At 62.7% G+C, this 14158-nt stretch overlaps 1 protein-coding gene across 4 annotated transcripts in view; it reads right to left on the reverse strand.

Annotated features, from left to right (window-relative positions):
• Window positions 1-3375: 3375 nt before the first annotated feature.
• Window positions 3376-14158, reverse strand: part of TUB (TUB bipartite transcription factor) — a 93894-nt gene continuing 83111 nt past the window's right edge. For 2 of the 4 annotated variants that reach the window (XM_056115985.1, XM_056115986.1), the window contains exons 3-12: window positions 13707-13875; window positions 9716-9838; window positions 8536-8703; window positions 7552-7670; window positions 7151-7348; window positions 6880-6992; window positions 6027-6144; window positions 4355-4453; window positions 4044-4215; window positions 3376-3612 (exon numbers count right to left, since the gene is read on the reverse strand). In XM_056115985.1, coding sequence (XP_055971960.1) covers window positions 3479-3612; window positions 4044-4215; window positions 4355-4453; window positions 6027-6144; window positions 6880-6992; window positions 7151-7348; window positions 7552-7670; window positions 8536-8703; window positions 9716-9838; window positions 13707-13875 — 1413 coding nt within the window. In that variant the 3' untranslated portion in view covers window positions 3376-3478. The remainder of the gene's footprint in view (window positions 3613-4043; window positions 4216-4354; window positions 4454-6026; window positions 6145-6879; window positions 6993-7150; window positions 7349-7551; window positions 7671-8535; window positions 8704-9715; window positions 9839-13706; window positions 13876-14158) is intronic. The other 2 variants (XM_056115988.1, XM_056115987.1) reach the window with 2 other exon arrangements.

The following is a 14158-nucleotide window of genomic DNA, read 5'->3' on the forward strand; positions in this document are numbered from 1 at the left end:
ACCCATCCTGACCAAGTCCCCTTCGTCACCGATGCAGGGCTGAGGCGAGAGTTTGGGAGCCCCTCTCAGTTCCCTCCAGGAGACTCGGGGTCTCTGCTTCCCTTGGCTTTGCCTGGGCCCGGACCAGGGGTGGGGGGCACGATGGAACGAAAGAGAGGAGGGGTGAGAAGTCTTTCTTAGGAAAGAAAAAAGGCACAGTGATGAGCTAGAAAAGGGAGCGGTGAACGCAAGTGAACTTTCATTCACTCCAACTCCTACGCTAAGCTTGTGTGCGGATGAGAAAACGGACCAAGAAAGAAGGGGAGACAGGGTTTGCTCTGGATCCCGAGTGCCACTCTCTGCCTGACCAGCCAGCCTCTCCCAGCGTGGCTAGAAACCTCCAGAACCCCAACCTGCCCCAAAGCGCCTGTCACGTCCCCTCCACCATGTCCTTGAGATGACAGCAAACTGCAGGTACAGAGCCAGGCAACCAGAGGACCCAAGTGAGAGCCTGGCCCTCCGCCTCTTCTGGGACCACATGAGCCACCAGGTTGGACTCCAGCCCACGTAGAGCCTGGCATCCCCGAGAACAAACACGCTCAGCTATTCGGAAAGTGTGCTGAGGGTCACCTGCTGTCCTGAGCTCAGGAGAGGGGGCGGGCTGGCGGGAAGGGCCTCCCTGGGCCCAGACGGGATTGTGCTTGCGACCAGGCCTCCCCGGGCCTCTGCAGAGCTGCCTGTCTCACCTGGGGGTGGCTGCCCCCGAGGTCTCTACCACCACCTGTCCTCAGCCGGGACCTGCACCTGCCACGTTCCTTCTGAACTAGTGTAGTGATTTTTAAGGCACATTCACTAGAACATGTCCAGATTCACCCCAAAGCCCGACGGGCGACACGCTGCTTGCTTTCAGTTTGGGAGAGAATGAGAAACTCCGCGTTCTGGGCTGGGGTCCTCGAGGCCGGAGCCGTGGGAGGGGACGCTAGCACTTTCCCACGCCTGCCTTCTCATCCCAGGGCATGAAATGATTGGACAAGAGCCACAGGTGACCGGGACTCTTCCTCGGGCGAGGCGGCTGCCAACCAGACACCTCGGCAGATGGTGTGTGGCTTGCCCTTTGCCCCGGAATACACACAGACACACAAACACAGACAGACAGACAAGACAGACACAGAGCACCTTGAAGCCAGAAGGAAAGAAAAGCTAGAACTGAGAAGTGTTTGGGGGGGAACGTGACATGTCCCCTTGCTGGACGGAGAGGGGAGGAAGGTACAGAAGAGTCACCAGGACTCCCGGCCACCTGTCACCCACAGGTTCTGCCCTTCCAGCTCCCGGACCTCCAGTCCAGCCACCCGCGAGGGTACCGAGCGGGGGATCTTACTGCGGGGGAGGCTGGGCCCTGGGGTCAGGAGTGGGGGGTGGGGGGGTGGGCTGGCAGCATTAGTCTTTGGCTGGGAGGCCCGTGGTGAGGCTGCTGGCAGCACAGGAAGGGGGTCGCCAGGGACCCAGCTTGCCAACGGGTGACTCAGCTGCTCTTGTTTGTCACTCAATGTCTGGCTCGAGACTCTTCTCTGGTGCCTGTCCCCGCTTGACCCTGTGACGTTAACCAGTCAGCTCTGCCTGGGCCGGCCCCTCTGTACCCCGAACCTTCCCTCCCACACCCCAGTTTCCTCCTGGCAGCTTCCCCCTGTGCTTCTGCTTCCTCCACTCTGCCACCCGGCTCCCTTCTCTCCCGAGCACCCAAACAGGCCCCGAGAAGTGGTGGCCGCTGACGGTAGAGACTGACTGGGCCCCGCCAGCCCTGGTGTCAGGGGACCTCCCGCAGCAATCAGGAAAGAGGGTGGAAAAGCAAGACCCCTGGGCGGTCCCCGGAGCACTGGAGGAAGCAGCGTCTGCTGCTAAAAACGAAATCACCGAGATCACCAGAGGGGCCACCCCTGAAGGGAGGGGCCCGGTCTGAGCAGGAAGCGGTACTGGCTGGATGCTCTGACTCCTGGCCAGGTAGACTGCAAGGGCTCGAGGAACCCTCTCCCCCACCAATACAGAGGCTCACTCCCATGCTCCAAGTGTGATTTTAAAACTTTTTTTTTTTTAAACAGGAATGTCCAAGCACATCTACTCCGAGAACCACTGCGAGCTTTCTTCCAGCCCCCATCTGGTCAAAGGCTGGGCAGCACCTCCGAGGGAAGGCTGGTGGGGTGAGGGCAGAGGGGTCCCTGGCCTGACACCAGCCTCCCTCCCTCCCCTCCTTGCTCTCAGCAGGGAACTGCCTGCTTTCAAACGTTAACTGGCAGAACTGACGACAAGGGTGAGGGAGGGGATGTGACCCGGGTCCTCCAGAAGGCCAGAGAACCACTAGAGCTGTTTCTCAGGGGTGCTGAGGTCCGAGCTCAACCGTGTACCAGCCAGGGTGCCGGGAGGGGATGGGGTGCGGCCGGGCTCTGAGCAGGACGCCCCCAAAGTGGCAGTTGTGTACTAGCTGATCTCTAAGCATTCTAAACCCTTGGGTCAAACTGGGATCCCAGCCCAGCACCACAGCGACCATGTCCTCGGGGGGTGCCCGGAGCTGGGTCTTCCCCAGGGAGCCTTGGCGTAGTCCTCTCTCTGGGCATGTGCAGGGCCCGAGGGGCTTAGGCTGGGGGGCTGTGCCCACAGCGCCCCGCCCCCAGCCCCACTGGCCTGCGTGCGTCCTCTGAGTCCAGGCCCAAACCCGGGCCTGGGAGGAGCTGCTGGACAGACAGCTTCCAGGCCCAGCTGACGGGGCTCCTTGGGCAGCCCCAGGGTGGGATTCAGGATGCTGAGCCTGAGTCCCACACGCCTCCCCCGCCCTGGCTGGGCCTGACCATGAGGGTCAGCTTCCGCCACCTCCGTGAGCAGAGGAAACCTAGAGACATCAAGCGGGCCAGAACTCGGGGCCACCAGCCGGCTTCCGCGACAGTCAGTCGGATCCCCGCATAAGCCCCCCTCTCACCTCCCCGCACTGCCCTGAAACTTCGCCCCCGCTGTTCTGCTGTCCTGGGGGGTTGCCAGCCTTGGCTTCCAGTCCTTTGGCCCTGGCCAAGCTCCTACACACAGAGCACTGGTCATGGGGGGGCATCTGGGGACGCCGGGCTCTGGGGCCAGTACGGCTGGGCCCTCTGGCAGCCCTGGGTTGTGCTTCCTCTCCTTCCACACCTCTTCCCCGCTGAAGAGGGCGCCCAGCTTGGCAAACAGGATGGCAGCAGGACACGGCCCGAGAGCGGGGCTGCGTGTCGGTTACAGGACACAGAGAGAACCCCTCCTCTCTCCCCGTCCTTCACACCTACCCAGCATCAGAGGCGGAGATGCCAGTGCCTGGCCTGGCCAGCAGGGCCAGGGGCGCCCCCCACCACGCCACCCCACCCCGAGAGCCACGGGTTCATCTGCAGGAGGCCTATGTACAGAAGGCTGGCGGGGCCATCTCCATGGGGAGGCGGGCAGCCCTGCAGCGGGCCAGGCGATCCCCAAGGGCACCCGACGGCCTCTACTCGCACGCCAGCTTGCTGTCGAAGCTCGACAGGGCGATGGCAAAGGCCTGCAGAGCGCACAGCGGGTAGTTGTAATCCATGGTGAACACATCCTCCGCCACGCGGCCGAACTGCATCACGATGTAGTCGGCTGGAGCCGGGCGGAGCGCGGATCAAGGGACGGGCAGGCGGAGCAAGCGAGGAGACGCAGGCCACCGGAAGAAGAGCAAGCAAGGAGCAGAAAAGCAGGAGGAGGAGAGGTGGACAGAGGCAAGAAGACGCAGGTGGCAAAGGAGAAAGCGCAGTACAGACGAAGAGTGGGGTACGGGGACAAAGAGAAAAACGTCTGTTCACCGGCTGCTGCCACACCCCCAGGCTGCCCAGGACCCAGAATCTCGGGGCAGGCTCCCAGGAAGGTTCCTCCCAGGGCACCCGGGTCATTCCAGGTAGAAAATTCTCCGTGTCTAATCTAAGCTGGGTCACCCATGTCCTTATGGGCAGGGCCGGGGCAGGGGCTGACCCCTGGGCTCGGGGCCTGGGGGGTACCGTGCGGAGGTGGCCAGGAGGGATGTGGACACTCACGGTCATTGCCGTGGATGATCTGGAAGTTCTTCACGGAGGCCTGCGTGACACGCCCATGGAAGTTGAGCACGTAGGACTGGGTGTCGTCGTTCCACACAGGTGTCTTGTTCTGCAGCTCGATGATACTCTCCGTGTTCTTGTTCTGCCAGCGCGCCAGCAGCGTCTCGTGCTCCTGCGAGGGCAGCCTCGGCTGAGCCCGGCACCAGAGAGGGCGCCTCCTGCCGGGCGTCCTGCACTGGACTTGGGGGTGCTAGGAGGCCCAGGGCAGTGGCGGGGGAGGGGGGAGGGGGCTTGGGCGTGGCAACACTCACGTTTCGGGGTCGGATGGAGACTCTCTCATGAACCATGTTCATGCCCGGCACAATCACGCTCATCTTCCGGGGGCCCTTGAAACCCAGGACGTTTGTCTCCTGGGAAAGGGCAAAAAGACCCGATGCTGACCATCTGGGACCCCCTGTCCCATTGGACACAGTGCAGCCAGGAGGGAAGTGAGTCCATGAACACGTGTCTACCATCACCCCAGGAGTGGCCAACAGACACTCCAGAGTCAAGCGGCTGTCTCCCCAACTCTGCATACCCCCAACCCCTTCTTGCCATCTTCCCTGTTCTGTGACAGCAGCTCAGTTCTTCCCCTTGCTCTGGCAAAAAGGGCCTGGACACCCCGTCCCCTCTCATGCCCACTTCTCATGCAAATGGGAGCTCAGAGGCTCCCAGACTCACTCGGCCTCCAGTCTCCTTTCAGAAAAAAAAAAAGACAACCCTCCCCCTTCCCTGGAAACCCACCTTCTTTAAGCAGTGTCCCACCCCTGCCTGATGCACCCAAGGTGACCACATGCCCTTGGATGGTCCCAACACTCCTCCAATGAGTGGCATCACCCCTCCCTGCTGGGAGACACAGCTTCAACTGGACTCCTGGCTCCTCTCTGTGGTGTCCTGGCCCCTCTGTCTTTCTGGGACACCTGTCACTGGTCCCTGCATAGCACCCACTTGTCCTGCGGTACCCAATCACTGTCCTCCGCAGTTCACAGTAAAAGCTGAAGATCTGACTTTGACCTCAACTCCTTGGTCCGAGCCCCGACTGTTTGAGCTCCCCCCGCCACAACCACAGGACTGTTCCCCAACCTGCTGCCTTCTCCCCAGTACCTGCTCGGCAGGTGCTTACTTTCCTCTGGCCTCTACCCTCTGCACCGCCCTCCCCAACACCCACATCCTCTGGGCATGGCTGAGGGCTCCTCCCTGCTTCTTCCGGTCCCTCCCAGCATTTATCTGGAACACAGTGACTTCACCCATCGAGTGCCATCACTTCTGTCCCGCGCTAGAGGAAAGACACCCCACCCCCCACCCCCTGGGTGTACATCTGTCTGTTGTGCTCACTCCTACATCCTCAGTCGGGACCTCTAACTGCACCCGGACCTGCTGGAGTTCAGCCGGCTCCTTGAACTGCCTTGCCAAGGCTGACCAGCAGGTGGCACCACTGGTCCATGCAAACAGCCGGGAATTGCACCCAGGTGTTCAGAATGAGGTTAACATGTGCCCTATGTCGAGTCTGGTCATTTATACAGCGTGTGACCTGTGCTAAGCCCCAGCCTCTGAGATTCACTTTCTTCATCTACATGGTCCACTGGGCTGTATGCACGAGGGGTCTCGCAGTCCACGCGGGGCCTGAATACCAGAAGGAAAGGAAATGTGCCCACGGCACCAGCAGGCCACCTGCCCTCCTCTCTGCTGTATGGAGCCAGGTCTGTCCCCTGAGCTCCCCGGCAGCTGGCCGGCTGTGGTCTGGACTCAGACAGGGGAGATGGGCAGGGCCTTTTCCCAGCCAACGGTCACTGCTCGGATGACAGCCCACCTCAGTGCCACCTTGAGGGATGGAGAGATGGGGGAGATGGGAGAGATGGGAGAGACAGGCGAGGGTGGGCGGGGTCTGAGTGAGTGTGGGTGCCCGTGGAAGGGCTGCAACTGGGCCCGGGACGCAGCACTCACGTAGCACACGGCCGCCAGCTCCTGGCGCAAGGTTCCGCTCTCCAGAGTGGAGGACGAGGCCTTCTGAGGGTTGACTCCATTGTCGTAAACAGTGAACTTGGTGCCCATGAGGTTGGACCTGAGGATGGGCACAGTCAGGAAAGGGCCGGGTACCCTCTGCCCCAGACTGGGAACGGCTCAGTGCGCCCCTCTGGGCAGGCGGGTCAGGGGGCCGGGGTTCACTGAACCCCTTCTTGGGAGGTAGACGTGGCAACAAAGGGCTTCTCCATGTGGCGAGGGGTGGTCAATGGGGACCTCTGGGCTTCAGGGTTTCCATGAAGGAGCGGGGTCCAGAGTGGCCTCCAGCCAGGGAGCAGTGGAGATTCCAGCCCCCCTGAAGGGCAGGTGAGGGCACGTTCCAGGCAGTGGAGTGGGGTCCAGTTAGTGCCTTACCTCTGCGTTTGCTCTCTGCCCCCCAACCTCGAGCTCTGCCCACACTCTCCCCTGAAGCCTGGCTCAAGACCCCCTTATCCCCTCAACAAGGAGGCCGGGACCCTCCTCTTGCAGGGGGCTCGCTCTCAGCGCTCACCCTGAGGCCCAGGTGGCTCCCCCCAGGGGTCTCTGTCATCAGCGACACTGTGGGCCATGAATTGTGGGGGCCCCATCACCTGACTGGGAGCAGCTTGGGGTGAGAAGGCATTCCCCACCTTTGGCTCCAGTTAGCACAGACCCGGGCCTATGAGGGGTCCAGTAGGCAGAGGAGACCCTGGGAACAGATCCCAGGCCCCCTCTCTCCCACCTAGGAGCTGCCCTGGGGGATGGCCTGCCCCGCCCCTTCCCCTCCCTCACCCCCCCAGCTTTGGGGTCCAGGTACCGCAGTTTTCCGATGTAGCTGTCCCCTCCTCGAGACAAGTCCGTGGGGTCCACAGAGATGAGGTAATTGGAAGTTTTGCTCTTCTTTCTCTTCCTTCCAGCCAGGAGGAAGACCTTGGGGAGTGGAGGAAGGGCCTGTCCCGCAGCAGGGGTGGAAGGGGTGCAACGCCCCCCACCCCCCACACTCTGGGCACATGCTGAGGGGGGTTGCTGGCCAGCTTGGAGGCCCTTCTGCCTCAGGGGTGGGGGGCCGTGCTGCCCCTGCACCTCACCTTCTTCCCGTCCTCCCGGTCCAGGTGCAGGAAGTAGGTGGGGTACATGCCGCGGTCCATGCCCTTCTTGTCCCGCGTGATGCGGCACTTGACGGTGATGCCCTGGGGTGCCGGTCGCACTGCAAACTCCTCCAGGTCCTGGACCTCCACCTCTGCTGGCGGCTCAGGGGCTGTCGGGCTGGGGGCCGAGGCGGCCTCCTATGACGGGGTGAGAGAAGGGGCGGCCACCTAGCTATGCACTATGCACGGAGCGCGTGGGCGAGAGGGCGGGATCCCTGCACCGTGGCCCTCCTGGTTCAGGGGTCCCTGAGGTGGAGACTTAGGCACATTCTCAGAGACCGGGTCCAAACCCCCTACCCCCGGCTGAACCAGCCTGGCTGTAGCCGCCCCGGGCCACTCACCCTGACCACAGACTTGCGGCTGGTGGCGGAGCTGGGGCGGGTGTTGGTGTTGAGCTGGGAGGAGCTGGAGCTGTTCTCTTCCTCCTCCTCCTCCTCGAAGCTCATGCTGCTGGAGATGCCTGGGCCACGCAGGGCGGTGGGGGGTGGCAGGGGAGAGCAGAAGCAGGTGAGCAGGGGCCTCCACCCGCCACATCCCGTCCCCATCACTGCCTGCCCACCCATGTGTGCACACAACACCACACCCAGGCACGCACAGAGCCACAGGTATGCATGCACACACACACACACACACACACACACACATAAACACACACACATACACACACAAGCATGCATGCACACATTCGGACACTTGGTACACGTATGACGGGGCCTTCGCAACCCTCAGAATGGGCCCTCCCCAGCTCCGGCTCGGACACTGCATCCGGCCCCTGCTGTGTCTGGGGGAGGGGGAGGCGGGGGATGGACTACAGCCCCCTGGGGTGGGTGGTGCCGGGCCACGGCCTGCGAAAGGCCCCACTCATCACTCGGGTGCCCTCCTCACTTCTGCCCAGTAGGACACCTGGACCCGAGTCCTCGGTGCCTGCGTGCCTGCCTCCCCCCAGCTGGTACAGAGGGGCCCCTGGAGCAGGGCTGCCCTGGGAAACTGGGCGAAGGGCTTTCCGGGTTTGCCCTGTACTGTGTGCCTTGTGCCCCAAGCCCGGCAGCCCACAGGGGCCCTCCTGCAGAAGCAGGGCAGAGCCGTCCCCGCCGGGCTGAGGGTGCAGTCGGGTGCGGTGGTGGGTGGTGCCTCCCACCCGCACTTCTGTCCCTGGGGCTCCCCGGGGGCCCTGCCCAAGTCCTTCACTGGCCTCTGAGGTGCCCCCACCAGAGCCTGGGCAAGGCTGAAACAAGGAGCGCCACGACCCCGAAGCAGGGCACGTCTGAGAAGCTGGGGCAGGGGCTGAGCTTTCGGGGGTGTCGTGGACCCCCCACGGGGCTCACCCTTCCTCTGCATCGTGGCACGGAGGTCCTGCGCGCCGGGCTGTGCGCCCCCTCCGGCTGCTGGCTCCCCCGCGTCCTGGGCATGGTCTGAGCGGCCCACAGTCAGGATCTGCACTGGGGTGCGGGACTCACCCTTGTCTTCTGCCAGCGCTGCTGGCCCGCGGGCGCCTGCGGGCGGGGACACTCTTGAGTCCCCGCGGGGTAGAAATGGGGGTGGCCTGGATCCTCAGCGGCGGTCCAGGAAGGAGGCTGGGGGCGAGGTGGGGTTGGGGGGGGGGGAGCGGCTGCAAAGCTGGACTTGGTGAAGCTCATTTTACGGAAGAAATGACCGCAGGGCCCTTTTGCAAGCTCCAAAGGGGCGCGGGGGCCCCATTTCCTCAGCCACCACCAGGAACAGGATGCGGAGGGCTGCTTTCCCCAAGACAGACAGACAGACAGTAGCAGCTGACAGCACCAAGGGGCAAAGCGAAGCAGCCAAAGCAGGGGGCGGGCAAGGCGGCAGCCAGGCTCTCGGGGGGGGCAGGGGGCAGGAGGGGCAAGGCTCCGGGCACACGCGGCCCTGGCGCGGGGCAGGATGCGGGTTCTCACTCGCTCTCTCCCAACGGACACACACACAGCGGCGCACACACTGCGACAGACTCGGGCCTGAGAAGACTGCAGGGTGGCACCCACACCCCCAACACCCTGCTCAGAGACAGAGAGGCCTGACCCCTCACCAGGGACTCCCCCCCAATGCTGACTCAGCTCTGGGAGCTGCCGACCCCTGGCACACCACCCACCCTCAGGGACCCCAGGGCCCTAACAGCCCAGCCCTGGCCCTGGCACAAAGCTTCAGAAAACAGGCGTAGAAGGACCCAGGCCATGACGCCACATGTCCCCAATGGGGGGGGGGGGGGTCCTATCTGCAGAGGTCCAGAAGGGTCGGGCCAGGACTACAGTAGAGCTGAGAAACCCATGTAACACTGGGGGAGGGGGTCCCAGAAGGCCCCAGCTGGGTAGGAGAAGGGCTCAGGTCAGGCAGTGAGGGGCCGAGAAGGAGTTGGCAGGGTGGGGGTCACTGTCATCCTGCGCCTTCTGGAAGCTTCGCCCCCAACCCCGCCTTTCCCCTTCCCCTGAGGACCCCCAAGGGGCCCCTGGGGGAGCCAGGCCTCCTGAAGGGTGGACACATGGGGCAGCCAACCTTTGTGCTTCCCCTTCTTCTCCTTCCTAGGGGCCCCGCCCTGGCCCCCCGCCGCCGCCTTGCTTCTTGGGGCCGTGGCTGGTGCTGACGGGCGGCCACTGCCAAGGGAGTCGGCCTCTTGGACTGCCCAGGAGAGAGCCCGAGACAGAGACGGAGACAGAGAGAAACGGGCACTCAGCGCCATAAGAAACCCCCGACCCCGTCTCTCCACACCACCGCCGCCCCCCCCGCCCACCCAAGCCCCACCAGGATGTCCGCCACACCTCTAGACGCCCCCCTCCCAAAAAAAATTCTGGGTCTCAGGTCAGGCAAAGTGGAAGAGGCAATGCTGCTGGCACAACGCGAGCGAAGTCTGCAGCAGGCAGACAAGGATGGACACGTCCTCAGAACTCTCTGAGCACGAAGCCTGGGTGGGGCAGGGGGCGTGGACATGACCACATCCAGGCAGGGGGTTCCAAATCCTCCAAACCGCAGTTCAGAGAACCCCAGTCTGCCCGAAGGCTCTTTTTTTTTTCCTTTTTGGGTCACACCTGGTGATACACAGGGGCCACTCCTGGCTCTGCACTCAGAAATTAGTCCTGGCAGTGCTCAGGGGACCATATGGGATGCTGGGAATCGAATCCAGGTGGGCCACACGCAAGGCAAATGCCCTACCCACTGTGCTATCTCTTTAGCCTTGCCCGAAAGCTCTTGTGGTTTCCCACTGCTGTCAGGTGGAAATTCTCCTGCCCGTGGAGCCCTTCAGCTCCCCACCTACAGTGCTGGCCCCTTTGCACACTTCCTGGCCACCAGACCAGCACCAGCAAGCACTAGACTCAGACCACCCTGCAGAGTCAGCTCAGGGGACCCTTCCCGGACCCCTTTGGGTCAGTCACTCATTCACTCTGCAGCCTGTCTTCATTCTGCCTGCCTGGCCTGGCTGATATGCTGATCTCTCTCCCTACCCGGCCTCTAAGTTCCAGCAGGAAAGAACCAACCATCATGCCTGTCCTCTGGGAGTGTCCAGGGTCCCTAGCCTTGAATGGGAAAACCCTCGATGAATACTGAGAACATGGTGTGACTCTGCGGAGGTGGGGGGGGGGGGCAGGCTAATTAGCCTCACTGTGGCGGCCACCTGGCAGTATATGCAAACACCTAACCACTGGGCTGCCAGTCGCCAGTGGACACAAAGGTTCATGAGGAGCAGCCTCGTCTAAAAAAGAAAAACGATTACTGTGCCTAGCCTGCAAAACTTCAGATAAATACAACTGGGTGACTATTTAACACGAATTACATGGTAATATAACCTGGCCAGTGGGTCAAAAACTATTTCTTCTGTTAGTTTGTTTTGGGCCACACCCAGCGATGCTCAGGGGTTAACTCCTGGCTCTGCACTCAGGAATCACTCCTGGTGGTGCTTGGGGGACCATATGGGATGCCGGGGATTGAACCCAGGTTGGCTGCGCGCAAGGCAAACACCCTACCTGCTGTGCTATCGCTCCAGTCCTCGAAAACTATTTCCCAAACTATTTCCCATCATGAGACTGGCTCAAAGCCTCGAGCCAGTCTGGGGACAGGCCTTCCCTTCTGATTTCTGGCCAATTCCCTTCCACTCCTGCTAAGCCTGTGTTTCACACTAGAGCCAGCAGAGGGCAGTGCCCGGGAGGGCGGGAGCCCCTGATCCTAAGTCCGCAGCCTGGGCTGTGCTGCCTCCCCGCCCGCCCAAGCCCCGTCCCCTCCCACCACAGCTTTGCCGGCAGCTGGGCCCTGCATCGGCAGGTTCCCCCAGAGAAGTCACAGAAGCACCGTGGTGGCAATGTGGAGCCGGGGTGGACCAGGCCTCGTGCAGGCGAAGCCTGTGCTCCAGCCCTCTGAGACTCCTCGCTCGCCCTGCTTTGAACCCGCTCAGTCCCGAGACAGAGCCACCCTCATTTGACAGGGGTGAAACGAGCCAGAGAAGGCGATAAACTTGCTGGGTCACAAGGGAGAGGAGGAGTGGCCGTGACATGTGCAGACCCCCGTCTCTGCAGTGGGCGACCCTCTCCTGAGCTGTGCGCAGGCTCTCTGCAGCCTGGCACTGCCCAGCAAAATCAGCACAAGGGGGGATGGGGGAGGGGGCAGGGACACCTGCCACCAACAGTCCTCATCATCAGATGACCATCAGTCATCATGAGACTGGCTCAAAGCCTCGAGGCACTGTCTCTGGCATAGTCCCAGGGGCCCCAGAAGCGAGTGCTCATTCCTTCCGGGAATGGCCTGGGCAGGGCTGGGGTGGGGGTCCCAACAGCGGGTGCCTCTCTGTCCAGCTCAGCACGCAGAGGAAGGGTATGGAGGGGCTGCAGGACCGGTGGGTTCAAGGACGGGTTCTGGGCTGGGCCTGCAGGTCTTTCCCACTCAGCACGGCTGAGCTGAGCTCCCTGTTCCCTGAAAAGGCACACACATAGCCCAACCGGGCCCCCCAGTCACTCCCTCCCCCCAGTGGGAGGCAGATGCAGGGAAAGCAGTGGGAAGCAGCATCCCCTCAGGGAGGCAGCACCAGCTGGTGAAAAGGGCACCGAGTGTCCGGCAGATTTGGGCTCGGACACCAGCAGCAACCCCTAGCCAGGGCGCTTCTCAGCGCCCCTGGGGACCAGGACAGGTTGTGAGCAATGAATGAGACGAAGCAGTCACAGCGCCAAGCACCAGGCTTAGCCATGGCCAAGGGCGCAAGCCGACCCTTCCTACTGGACAGCGAAGGGGCCTCCTGGGAGGGACTAGGGCCCACACGGTACGCAAGATCAGGAGACAAATCTGTTGTGGCTGTCATCAGCACCCTTTGAGCGACATAGGGACCCCCCTCGGGTTAAGGGACGGGTTGCCAGAGCCTGGGAGGCTGGGAGCCAAGGTGCGGGAGGACCCAGAGGCCTGGCAGAAAAGGAGAGCCCTCAGGTGTGTGTGTGTGTGTGTGTGTGTGTGTGTGTGTGTGTGTGTTGGGGGAGAGAGCCTGGTGGCCTGGCAGTAAAGGAGAGCCTTCAGCTCTGTGTGTGTGTGTGTGTGTGTGTGTGTGTGTGTGTGTGTGTGTGTATGTATGTGTGTGTGCTGGGGGAGAGAGCCTGGTGGCCTGGCAGTAAAGGAGAGCCTTCAGCTCTGTGTGTGTGTGTGTGTGTGTGTGTGTGTGTGTGTGTGTGTGTGTTGGGAGCCTGGGGGGTGGGGGGGAGTGTTAAACCGGTTGTAGGCTCTGCCTCCTGAGAAAGTTGTTCCTGCGCCAGCGAAGGCGAAGCTTCACCAGCAGGGGGCAGTGCAGATCCAGTTCCAAGGCTCTGTGAGGCCGTGTGAGCTGGCCCAACCCTCTCTGGATCCTGGTGAGGATTGGGGTGAGGTGGATCTGTAGAGATGCACCCCCACAGGGATTTGCTGTGGGGGAACTGGAGGGTGTGGATGGAGCTGGTGACTGTGGTCTGACTTGGCTCAGAGGGCAGGTGTGGGACCTGGTAGAGTCACATAGGGGATGGAACGGGGTGAAGAGAGAGCCAGGGAGCGGGGACAGGGCCTGGCTGCAGGCAGGCTGCTGACTGGATTCCTCTCAGGAGACAGAACCCGGCGGGGAGCAGCCGTTTCAGCTCCTGGGAGCTTGGGACCCCTCCTGCCGTCTGGGAAGCACCCGCCAGAAAGCCTGGACTCTACAACTCCTGGACACAGAAAAGTTTTCGCCTTCCGGGGCCAGAGAGAGCGCTCAGAGGGCTGGCGCGTGCATGCAGGAGGCCTGAGTTCAATCCTGGGCTCCACCAACAGTCACAAGCAGCCCCTCCACCCAGCACAGAGCCAGGAAGAGCCCCTGAGCACCGGCGGGTGTGGCCCAAGAGCAAGGAAGGAAGAAATGAAGCATCAGCATCTGGCTTCGACCCCGGCACTGAGAGCTGCCAGCCCCTGCAGGAGCCCCCCACCCCCACCCCCACCCCGCCGCCCCTGAGCTGGGACCTTTACCTCACCTGCCCAGGGGCTGCCCTGGGGAGCGGGCAGGTAAGGGGGGTACCTTGGTAGCTGGTGCCGCCCCCGCTGCTGAGGTAGGACTCCACCAGGGGCGCCTGCTCCTCCGAGTGCCGAGCCCGCCGGCTGCGGGGCCGCCCTGCGCCATCAGCGTTGGCCTGCACCATCAGGGGCTCCTGGCGCTTCTTCTTCTGCTTCTGCTCCAGCAGCGCCCGCTGCACAGGTACCGGGACAGGCACGAAGGTGGGGCCCCGGAGACGCAGCCTGAGCCCCCCGCCCCAGAGAGGAGGACCAGAGAGAAGGTCCTGCTTCCACAGCTGGGTTCCAGAGGCCTCCACAGGGGAAGGTGCCTGGCCCAGCGGGGTCCCGGCCTCACATCCGTGGCTGCCCGGGACTTGGGGGCCAGGAAAAGGACACAAGTCCCGTCCCCTGGAAGCTAGGGACCCCCAGCAGCAGACACGACTGTGCTCTCCCGCATCCGGGCATCCCCCTCAGAAT

The sequence above is a fragment of the Sorex fumeus genome, unplaced genomic scaffold (genome assembly GCF_029834395.1).
Source record: "Sorex fumeus unplaced genomic scaffold, SorFum_2.1 ptg000030l, whole genome shotgun sequence".
Taxonomy (NCBI): Eukaryota; Metazoa; Chordata; class Mammalia; order Eulipotyphla; family Soricidae; genus Sorex; species Sorex fumeus.